Genomic DNA, 12,542 nt, shown 5'->3' on the forward strand with positions numbered 1-12,542 from the left:
CCCCCCTCCCCTCTAGAACCATCAGTTTGTTTCTTAGAGTTCATAGTCTCTCATGGTTCGTCTCCCCCTCCGATTCCCCTCCCTTCATTTTTCCCTTCCTACTATCTTCTTTTTTTTAACATATAATGTATTATTTGTTTCAGAGGTACAGGTCTGTGAATTGTGTAAGACTGTTGGAAAAAAAGACATCTTAAGGTTGGAAATATAGGGCTTTGTTCTTATTGCTTCTTTAAGAAAGAATTTTCGGGCCCAGCATATAGAAAACTGTTTATATTTGGGCATTTAGATATGCAAAATTAAAGCCACTGTTGGATGAAGAGTGACTGGGGTTAAAATTCTTTGGTAATAACCATATCTAGTGGAATGCTTTAAATTGCTTTTTAAAAGTTCCTCTTTTATCGTCCAAGCCTTCAAGAACTTCCCCAAGTGAAATAGTCTTGTCTTAGCTGTATAGTACAGTATTAGATGATGGGCCTTTATTCATGCTTGATATAAAAATCCCAGGGGAGCTGCAGCTACCTGAGTGGGCTAGATTATTGATTTAAGGAGGGAAGGAATAGAGTGCATGGCAAGGACTAATTTGTGGACTATCTAAGCATAAGCATTCCTTGAGGTTTCTCAAGGTTAATGGAATAAAATAATCTTTTATAGCCAATCAGGTTGGAAGCCTGCATAATACAAATGTGTGTATCCAAAAAAAAAAGAAATGTGATATCATTTTTGGTTTCAAGATAATGCAACCTCTCATCAAAAGATATTCTCCACAATAGCATTCTCAGATAATTTAATAGTGGGGACACAGGTGATGTTTATTTTCTTCTGTCTTTGTTTCTTTTTTTCAAATGATCTAAAGTTAAATTGTGTTAATTTTTCATCCTCCAAAATTGATAAAAGAGCACCTTAAATACTCTATGGCAGGTTAATAACTTTATCTTTTTACTTATTTTGATCATGAGAGTTCCTGGTATACATTTTGTAAGATTAAAAAAAAAAGATTGCATCACTCAGGATTTATACTGTAATACTACAACAACAGATACCTTCAAACTTTTAGTAGCTTATATCAACAAATGTTTATTTTTTTACTCAAACAACATGTCTATTCATATCAGCTTCATCTTGCTCCACTGCATCTTTATTTCACTCTTCAGCCTCTGAGTACATTCAAAGTCATTGTGAATGAGTGAAAAAAGACAAGGGAAATCACACAATGACTTTAAAGCTTCTGCCAAGAAGTAACATATGGCACTTGTATTAACATTTCATTGGCCAATCCAGGTCAACCCTGAGGTCTCCAGGGCAAGGATATATATTTCTGCTTCAGAGAGAGGCACAATAGGAAGAAACCTGAAAATTTAGGAAGCATTAGTAAAATCTATTGCAAGCATATATTATAATTTAATATATAATGAATATGTTAACTTCACATTTAGGTAATTTTGAATCCTGTTAATATATATCATACATATCTTTTTTTTTTTCTAATTATGTAAATACTTGTGAAATTTGGCTTCTGGTCAATTACCTTAATATCTTACTAAGGTGAACATATGCTGATTTTGCTCATCCAATAACCATTCCATTTTCTACTAGTAAGAGTGTTTGAAATGTCTTTTAGGAACCATATCTTGCCCATTTGGGGTATATGTATTTTATTTACTATACCTGTAACTCCAAGTTTGGGACATGTGACCCTGCCTTGGGTCAAAGAGTGCAAACATTCCATACCCACCATGTGACACATCCTTGTTCAAACAATGCAGTTTGATCACTCTGGCCACATTGATCCATATCAGTTTGAACATTAACGTTAAAATGTTTTGATCAGAATGGATCCTGGACATGTGTAAAAGCCTGTCAGAAGAAAACAAAATAAAACAAACAAAAAAATCCCCCCCTTTTTATTTTTGTTTTTGGAACTGGGAGGATCTTGCTACTTGCTAGCAACCATTTTCACAATGTTCATGTAAGTGAATTAAGTCAAAAGATATAGACATGATGAGACCAGATGATATATGGAATTTTGAAGAAAAAGTTGTATCTGAAAATGAAAAGAGGAAAAGGGGAAAGGAACAGAAGCAAATGGCAAGGACCCATTGTGGAATATGTAACCTATAAAATAAGTTTGCTTTTCTTTCAATGTCAGTTGGAAGTTAGTTTTCTGGTTACCTGCAAACAAACTTCCCAACTGATTCAAATACTATTCCAAATAGCACATATGCTTGCTAAGTGAGGTTTTACAGTTTCCACAGCTGCTAATTTGCCATAATTGCCAGGCTCAGGCCTTTTTCATCTTGGCAAAGGTACAATAGACCTGCCTTCCATGAAATGAGACAAAACAATTTATTCATGTTGATCCTGGATGTAAGACAACATAAAGAAGCTTTCAAAGCTTTACAAAGGGCCAACACCAATCTAATAGGATTCTAGAAGTCATGAGTAGAGAGAATTGAAGAGAAATATTATTTGAAGAGATAACAACACATGATTTTCCAAGTTGGGCTAAAGACACGAATCCTCAGATGTGGGAAACACAATGGATTCAAGCAAGAATAATTAAGTTTTCAGTGGAAAACTCTATCAATAAGAATGTATATTTTAATCACCAGGATATCACTTTTTCTTTCCATAGAATGTGATAATGAAGAATAATGACCTCATGTCTAGACTTAAGCTTTTAACTCTGCTTCTGCTCAAGGGGTTCTAATGTGTTTCAAAAGCAATCAATCACATGCCTAAAGCTGCCTGGATAATTACCTATGAGATTTTGTGAAAATTTTTAATCTTTTTTGATAAGAATATAATTTCCATAAAATCATCTCATCCAGGCACACATCAGGTTTTGGGTATCTGCCTTCTGTTCAATAATCCATAAAACCTCATTGTGAGGGCATTCTTTTTATTGTGATTTTCAAAAAGATTAACAATTAGATATATATTCTCAATCTTTAAACTCTTGTGTTCTTAAAAATCTACTGGGGACATGGAGACATCCTAAATCCAGAAAAATAAGATGTTAAACTAGTTTTACCACCTAAAACACAATCAAGATTTTACTAAAGTTTTTAAAGTAATTCGTTGCCCACAAAGTATTTCCTTATAGTTGGTACATATTTTTAAAAAATGATTTAAAATAAACCAGAGGATTATATTATTATATTATCAATGCACCAGAAAACTCATCAAAGCAGAATAGAATTCATATACAAAGTAAGATTACCTATAATGTAATGCAGTGTTACTCTGGATAACAAAATTAGAAGATCAACTTGGGATTGAAATAAATCTCTGCCTACTTTATATGCATGTTGGAATGTTGCATATAACTTGTCATCAAGTAGTACACTGTATGATTTGCTGTTTGATGATGTGGAGTAAAGGGAGAGATAAGAAAAAGAGGGAATGAAAGAAATGACAGGTCAAGGATTGTTCTCCTGGATTAAGGGTTGTTAAATTTAACCTTTAGTAAAATGCTTAAGGATAATCTAAAATACTGAATTCTAAAAGTAGGATAGATTTTGATCTATGCCACCAGAGATGCTGAGTTATAACTAGTAATTACGCATTTATAGTGCAAGACTGGGTATAGACTTAATCACACTTGTTAATGAATGAAATAAGTGGTGGAACTAAAAAATTTACTAGAAGTACCAATCTATTTAATCCAGTCACTCACAAAGTTGTGATAACAAAATTGGTGCAATGTTGTACTGTATCGGGAACCGTAGACTAAGAATGGCTTGTGTATGTCAGAATTTTAGCTACGTATTATGCTGCTAAATCCCACATTTAAAATTGGTATCAGAACTTTGATGATAGAGGAGAAGAAATGCCATAGTTTTGTGCACTTCCTTATACTTAAATCCCACTTTGCTACAGTTAATACTAAGAAAAAAAAATTTTTTTAGGGACTAACACACCCTTTTAATATGTTTTTAAATATTTTTAAGGTTTAAAAGTGTTTAAAGTTTGTAATTCCTAGTAGGAAAACAGTATCTGAATGAACACCCTAATGGCAAACCACTATAGAATGTTTCAGTTGCATGTGGGGCAGAGGGGTAGGGATTCTCTTCACAGCACCCCAGTTTTCTTCATGAGAAGGTCAGAGGTACACTGGTCTGTATTATTGAGACATCCATTAGGTGATCGTTGCTTTTCCTTCAGCAAGGGCTTTATTTGTCAGAAGGGCATTATTATCCTTGACCTCCAAATTTGGCTGACAATTTACTGATGAGATTCATAACCTTTGGATTGCTCTGATATTTTGACATATTCGCTGGGTTCTGGGCCACATCTTGGAAGGCCACCCTAACTTCTGGATCCTGCATGGCTGTGAGAACCTCTGGATCACTAAGAATTTCATTGAGCCCAGGCATTCCTGCCATTCCAGGCATCCCCCCTGCCATTCCAGGCATTCCTCCAGGAAAGTTACCAGGCATTCCCCTAGGAAAGCCACCTGGGAAAGAGCCATACTGAGCTCCTGATTGTCCTCTGGCTTCTTCCTCCCTCTGGGCTCTCTCATGTTCTTCCCGAGCCTTCTTAACCCTTTCTATTCTTTCTTTGATCTCTTGCTCTTCACGTTTTTGATCATACTTTCTCCGATGTTCAGCAATTTTCTGGGCCCTCGGTTGAACTTCTTTCAGCATTGCACTAGCATCTTCATCGTAATCCAGTTTACAAGCAAAGGCAAGATCATGTGCTGCTTCTTCCCAATGGCCCAGAAGTCTATGTGCTTTCCCTCGCCACTTACAAGGTTGAGCTGAATCAGGATTTATTTCAATAGCTCTGTCACAGTCTCGAATGGCAGCATTTGGCTTCTACATGCGGGGGTCCATGGTCCAGAGGCGGTGGCAGGCGGCAGGTGCGGCTGAGGTTGCGGCCCGATTCCAGGCCAGGGTACTAGCTCAGCGTGATCGTGTCAAGGGAATACTAAGAAAATTTGTTCTAAGTAGTGTTACTAGGTAAGGTTTAAAAATGATATTCCCAAAGTAGGTCTTATATTTATTTTTCATATGATTGCCACTAAAATGTAAGCCATATTCTACTACAAGGTATCTCAGGTCCTATAATGACCTACTATTTGTTGTAAATCTGCAAAAGGAAAAATACAGAAGGAAAATACATATCAGCAATACTTTTACTTTGACCCTTAGTTGTCAAAGTAAACTTAAAACTACCATCACCTAACTATGGTTCAAGAACTTCTCTGGAAAGCATGTTGTGAGTTTTATAGAAACATATAAGTTTTAGCCTCCTATTTATTAATCATTAATCAGTCCAGAATCATATAGCATGATTTCGTTGAAAATATGAATACAATGTGAAAAATATAAAAAATAAATTACTGTAGTCATCAAAATAAGATGATTAATGCATAATTTTTCTATTTCATTTTTCACAAATTGTAACTTTACATATTACTGGAATAGAGCATATCACACTTGAATTTAAAGAATATTCAGAGTGAGGATATGATAGCTTATGTTTTTGAATTCTTAAAACTTGGTGAGCAGGAGGGGGTGCATGAAACTATATTTGGGCCTTTTTAAAAAAATTACTTTGCTTCATTTATTAAATACTTCTTCATATTCAAGAAGCCATCTTCTATTTCTCCCTGGATCCAAGCTTTCTCATTGGTACAATGAAAGCTGCACTCAAGTATCAGTTCACATAATTTGAGAAACAATCAAATGCACAGCCAGAAAAAAATCAAAGGATGTGAAGCAAAACAGGACAGAGGTTCTGAATTTCACAACCCAAGGGTTAGATACCTAATCCTCTTTTAGGATCAAAAGAAAAAAAATAATCAATTAACCTTTCATGCAGTTATATAAATTCTGCTAGAAAACCATTATATTCTCTATACAAATATTTATCAAAAAATTTAAAAGGAAACTTAGGGTTCTGAACTCATCATTTTAAGGTAAACTGCAAATATATCTTCAGTATTCTTTGAACATCAACAAAATCAGCAAATGATTACAACTGGCACTTGTAAAAAGCACTAGTTATGGTTGATGTATGAGACAATTACAATGCTTTGCTGGAAAATCTAATAAATCCCAGAATTGTTATTTTCTAAAATCTATTTTTATGGAAATTAGAACCTGAATATTCCATTTATTACAGCAAAAGAACTATACAAGTTCTACTGACAGACTCAATCAAAAACTGTGTCAACTCATAAAAAGCAATTGTTGCTGAACATAGAAAAATACTTCATTTTTTAAAACTGAGTGGTTTAGTATTAAAATGTAGTAAACTTTATAATTTTCACAACAAAATGAATTTAATAAGTTTCAGATACCTGTTTTGACATAGAACTCAGGAAAATAAGTAAATGTAACAACATTTTAAAATATATTTGACAGATTTTCAGAACATGATTCACTTACAGTACAATTTTTCTTGAAATAAAATATGGTATTCAGGTCAGATGGCTTATTGTTTTTTTCCCCCACCATATCTAAATGCTTTGTGACTTTTTTCAATTCCTTTTTACTGTTGCTTAATATGTGGATTATTCAACACTGTATAAAAGATTATTCATGGTAAAGTATTTTAGAAGGTTTGAGTGCCACATAAAGTCAATCATTTGGTCTTAACCAAGTTGACAACCATGTACCTACCTTATCATTAATTCAATTGAGCCGATGTTTTTGCTCAAAATGACAGTATTAGCTCAAATGAGGCCAAAATTTAAAGTTTAATAGCAAAAAATATATGCAAATAATACAGATACATGAAAATGTATTTATTTATATGACAACCAAGTTTGGACTCCTAAGCTACATTTGTCTTTCTTGAAACATTTTTAATATATTTATTATATATTTTAATATTATATATTTTAATATATTTAAAAATGTGTTTAAATTTTAAGTAATACATGGATAAAAACGAAAAGAAGGAGAAGCTTTCATTTTCTTGTCATTTTGTTGAGGCATAACTGACATATAACATTATATTAGCTTCAGTGTACAACCTAAAGATTTGATATTTGTATATATTGCAAAATTATTCTTGTTTTGAACTCTTTTAACTATATAATGAATTTTATATATACCTAAAATATTGGCTTCTTTCACTTCATAATAAGTATTTAAGGTAATGCCATGTCTTTTCATGGTTTGATAGCTCATTTATTTTTAGCACTGAATAGTATTCCATTGTCCGATGTGCCACAGTTTATTTATTCGTTCACTTACTGAGGACAACTTGGTTGTTTCCAGGTTTTGGCTGTACACATCCATATGCAGGTTTTTTTGTACGGGCATGTGTTCAACTCTTTTGTATAAATACCTACATGTACATGTGCTTGGTCCTATGGTAATAATATGTTTAGTTTTGTAAAAAACCACTAACCTGTCTTCCAAAGTGTCTATATCATTTTACATTCCTACAGCAATGAATGAGAGTTTCTGTTGTTCCATATTCTCTCCAGCATTTGGTGAGGTGTCAGTGTCCTAGATTTTGGCCATTCTAATAAGTTTGTACTGGTATTTCATTGTTATTTTAATTACCATTTCCCTGTTGACATATGAGGTGGAGCATCTTTTCATCTGCTTATTTGCCATCTGTGCATTTTCTTTGATAAGATGTGTCAATGTCTTTGGCCCATTTTCTAATCAGGTTGTTTTCTTATTGAGTTTTAAGAGTTCTTTGTATACTTTAAATAACAGTCCTTCATCATGTATCTTTTTTAATTGAGATATAATTGACATATGACATTGTGTAAGTTTAAGGTATAAAACATGTTAATTTGATACATTTATATATTGCAGTATGATTACAGCTGTAGCATTAACTAACACCTCTGTCACATCACATAATGATCATTTCTTTTTTGTGGTGAAAACAATATCTAGTCTCTTAGCAGCTTTGAAGTTTATAATACAGTATTGTTGACTATAATCACTATGCTGTGCATTACATCTCCAGAGTTTATTTATGTACTAGTCATAAGTTTGGACCTTGTAACATTTCCTCAATTCTCCCCACCCTGTTGGGCCCTGGTAATCACCATCCTACTGTTTCTGTGAGTTCAGCTTTCTTAGATTCCACATGTAAGTGGTATCATGGTATGTCCTTCTCTGTCTACTTCTCTCACTTAGCATAATGCCTTTGAGGCCCATCCATATTGTTGCAAATAAGAAGATTTCCTTTTTTTTTCCTTTCTCGTGGCTAAATAATATTCCTGTGTGTGTGTGTGTCACATATTCTATTTTGTATAATACTACAATAAACATGGGTGTGCAGATGCCTTTTTGACAGATTGTTTTCATTTCCTTTGGATATATACCCAGAAGTGGGATTACTGGATGATATGGTAGTTTTATTTTTAATTGTTTGAGGACTCTTCATACTGTTTTTCTTAGTGGTTGAACCAATTCGCATTCTGATCAATAGTGCACAAGGGTTCCCTTTTCTCCACATCTTCACCAACACTTATCTCTTTTCTTTTTGATGATAGCCACTCTAAAAAGTGTGAATTGATATATCCCTGTGCTTTTGATTTGCATTTCCTGATGATTAATGGTATTGAGCATCTTTTCATGTACTTGTTGGTCATTTGGATGTCTTCTTTAGAAAAATGTCTATTCAGTTCCTCAGCCCTTTTTTTAATTGGACTCTTTGTATTTTTTTGTTATTGAGTTGTATGAGTTCTTTATGTGTGCGTGTGTATATATGTGTATGTGTGTGTATATTAACAAATGGGACTATATCAAACTGAAGAGCTTCTGCACAGCAAAGAAAATAATCAACAAAATGAAAAGGCAACCTACAGAATTGGAAAAATATTTTCAAATATTATATATATATATATATATATATATAATTTGTCTATGTGTCTATTTTTATGCCATTACCATACTTTTAAAATTAGTATAGCCTTATAGTATAGTTTGAAATAGGAAGAGTAGTGCCCCCAGCTTTGTTCTTTCTCAGGATTGCTTTAGCTATATGGAGTCTCTTGTAGCTCCATAAAAATTTTAGGATTTCTCTATTTCTGTGAAAAGGAAACTATAGATTAATATTCCTGATGAATTATAGATGCAAAAATTCTCAAAAAATTAGCAAAAATGAATTCAATGATAAATTAATAAGATCATACAACATGACAAGTGGGATTTATCCCTGGGATGCAAGGGTGGTTCAACATATGTAAATAAGTAAATGTAATACACCACATTGATAGAATAAAAGATAAAAATCATATGATCATCTCAATAGATATAGAAAAAGTATTTGAAAAAATAAAACATTTTTTCCTGATAAAAACTCTCAACAAATTGGGTATAGAAGGAACATACCTTAACATAATAAAGGCTGTATATGACAAACTCACAGCTAACATTCTCAACAGTAAAAGACTGAAAGCTTTTCTTTCCTTGAAGATCAAGAATAAGACAAGTTGCACAGGCTCACCACTCCGATGCAACATTGTACTGAAAGTCCTCACTAGAGCAATTAGGCAAGACAAAGAAATTAAAACATACAAATCGGAAAGAGGAAGAAAAATTACCATTATTTGCAGATGATATGGTCCAATATATAGAAAATCCTAAAAACTCAACCAAAGAATTATTGGAACTAATCAACAAATTCAGTAAAGTTGCAAGATATAAAATCAACATAGAGAAATTAGTTGCATTTCTGTGCACAACAACAAAAGATCTAAAAAGAAAATAAAAAAAACTATCCCGTTCTCAGTAGTATCAAAAATAATAAATAACTTTATCAAAAATAATAAATTACTTGGGAATAAATTTGAACAAGGAACTGAAAGATCTGTGCAATCAAAACTATAAAAACTTTAATGAAAGAAATTGAAGAAGACACAGATAAATGGAAAGATATCCCATGTTCATGTATTGGAAAAATGAATATTGTTCAAATGCCCATATTATCCAAATTTGTCTATAGATTTAATGTAATCCCTATCAAAATTCCAGTGGCATTTCCCACAGATATATCTTCTAAAATATTTTCTCCTACTCTGTGGCATGTCTTCTAATTCTCTGGATATTGTCACAAAGCAGAAGTTTTTAACTTTAATGAAGTCCGGCTTAGTAATTATATCTTTCATGGGTTGCATCTTTGGGGTTGTATCGAAAAATGTGCTGCCATATTCAAGATCATCTAGATTTTCTTTTATGTTATTTTCTAGGCTTTTATTATTTACATTTTACATTTAGGTTGTGATCCACCTTGAGTTCATTTTTGTGAGGGGTGTAAGGCCTGTGTCTGGATTCATTTTTTTGCACATAAATATCCAGTTGTACCAGTACCGTTTGTTGAAATAACATTTTTGAATTTCCCAAAACCCTTTCTTGTACTGACATTTCTTTTTTTTTTTTTTAAAGATTTTATTTATTTATTTGAGAGAGAGAGAATGAGAGAGAGCACATGAGAGGGGTTAGGGTCAGAGGGAGAAGCAGACTCCCTGCTGAGCAGGGAGCCCGATGTGGGACTCGATCCAGGGACTCCAGGATCATGACCTGAGCCAAAGGCAGTCGCTTAACCAACTGAGCCACCCAGGCGCCCTGTACTGACATTTCTTTTTCCTAGACTCAGGTAATTGATGCAATGTCAAACAAAAAATATGAAGTGATAAGCAGAGATTTTTTGTATTCATTTATTATTCTCCCATGTTCTTTGAATAATTTATATTTCTTAAGGAGTAATTGCTTCTATGTATTTATTTTGCCTTTTTCCATTTCATGTTGCATGCTTTCCTTGGGTGTCTTGTGATTCTTGGTTTTCTTATTATAATTTACATTGAAACTAGTACAGCTAATTGTAACTCAGCATCTGATATTTTTTTTTTTTTTATAAATTGGAGAAGTAATTATTTGACTTAGTGCCCATAAATAGGTAAATTGGGAGATCTGTGTCTTGGATAACTAATACTCACATTATTTGCACAGTTTTTTTTCTCAGAGAGTTTGTTCTACTTCTGTAGAAATGAAGCTCAGTGAATGGGCATTCATCTCATGATGCTAATATGTGTGTATGGTTGCGGTGATCCAGGGGATGCTCCATTTGTAGATCTTTAATTACTATTTCAGACTTACATTTCACTCCTGGCATCCCACTAGCCTTAGAGTTTTTTAATATCTAGGCTTCTGCAGATTCTACAGGGCAAATGAGCTGCTTTTCACATAGATTTTGACTCCTTTACCTATGTTTCAAAGTTTACTTATCTTAGTCTTTCATGTGAGCCTTTCACCGTACAAATGCTTTTGAACTATTTCATTCTCTGATGGACTCTTTTAGTTCTTTTCATTCTTGCAACTATTACCTTTTTATTAAATTGCCATCATTTTAAAGGAATGTGGATGAACACATGTCCATCATTCTAAACAAGAAACACCATATGGTCTTTATATCATAATTATATTTTAGATACTGCTGTTATTTGCTTTTTTTCTCTGTCTTCATTTAGTTTATTAGTTGCCTAATTTCATTTCAATCACACTTTAAATTCAGTAAATCCCTAATAGAATTCCTTTTCTCTAAGTAGGTTTTTTGCATTCATTCACAATCTATGTTTGTAAAGTTACTCAATTTTAATCCTCTGCTTACCTCAATTTCTTTCTCATAAATATTTTTATATCTCTTTTACTCTTTCCTTAGTTTTGAATCTCCAATCTCTCCATTTGAAACATATCTATAAATATACTGAATTTATCAGTGGCACAGTTATCCTCTCATACAAAAGCAAAAAACAAATATAAAAGATTATGATGTAAATCACCAAATTACTGAGCCATCTTCATAAATACTCATAGATATTGTGATGATAAAAATTGAATAGTTGTATAATCAGTGGGGGAATGCCAGGGAATAATAGAAGTTTTAATAAGGCTTCTTCTGGTTCGTTTAGACTTCAATGTGCTGTGTTTTCTCATTTACTCAACTTCAAGTACCTAATCTCTAATGGTTTAGTTTAGTTTTTTTTTTTTTTTTTAAGATATATTTTCCCCTGGAATCTTAATTAGTTGTTAAGTAGCTTTCAAAACTCATTCTTTTCTATCGCTTACCAAATAAGACAGGGAAGGATCACAATGACAGATGTTTCATATTCCAGTAAAGACCCTTGAAGAGTTTGAGTCTTTTAGTCCCATATTGATTGTTATTTATCCATTAACACGCTACCATAAGGGTGTATTAATGCTTTTGGTCATTTTAACTCAAACTTTAGTAATTTGTTTTACTGAATATCTCAACTCAATTCACAAAGTTTAGTTTTTCTCATAATGTGGTTTCAACATTATTTTTAATGATGCTATCCCCCACATATTCACACGGCGCACTCCTTTCTTCATATCTTCACTTGAATATCATCTTGGAGAAGCCTTCCTCTTTGTCTCTATCAAAAATTATTCTCATCACTCTAAATATCTTATTTTTTCTTATAGTAATTATTGCTGTGTGACATTATAGTATATATTTTTCCCTCCCACCTTTCCACCCTCTCTCATTCTCTACTCTTCCTCCCACTAGAATAAGAGGTTTCTGTGGGTACAACCTCTGTC

At 33.0% G+C, this 12,542-nt stretch overlaps 1 protein-coding gene across 1 annotated transcript; it reads right to left on the reverse strand.

The window, feature by feature from the left end:
* Positions 1–4,193: 4,193 nt before the first annotated feature.
* LOC116634133 (hsc70-interacting protein-like) lies at positions 4,194–7,277 on the reverse strand. Its single transcript, XM_032407341.1, has 2 exons — positions 7,209–7,277; positions 4,194–4,817 (listed from the first exon to the last, which is right to left on the reverse strand). The coding sequence occupies exons 1-2, from the start codon at positions 7,275–7,277 to the stop codon at positions 4,194–4,196; spliced, it is 693 nt and encodes a 230-aa protein (XP_032263232.1).
* Positions 7,278–12,542: the final 5,265 nt, after the last annotated feature.

This window comes from Phoca vitulina, unplaced genomic scaffold (assembly GCF_004348235.1).
Source record: "Phoca vitulina isolate PV1807 unplaced genomic scaffold, GSC_HSeal_1.0 scaffold8, whole genome shotgun sequence".
Taxonomy (NCBI): Eukaryota; Metazoa; Chordata; class Mammalia; order Carnivora; family Phocidae; genus Phoca; species Phoca vitulina.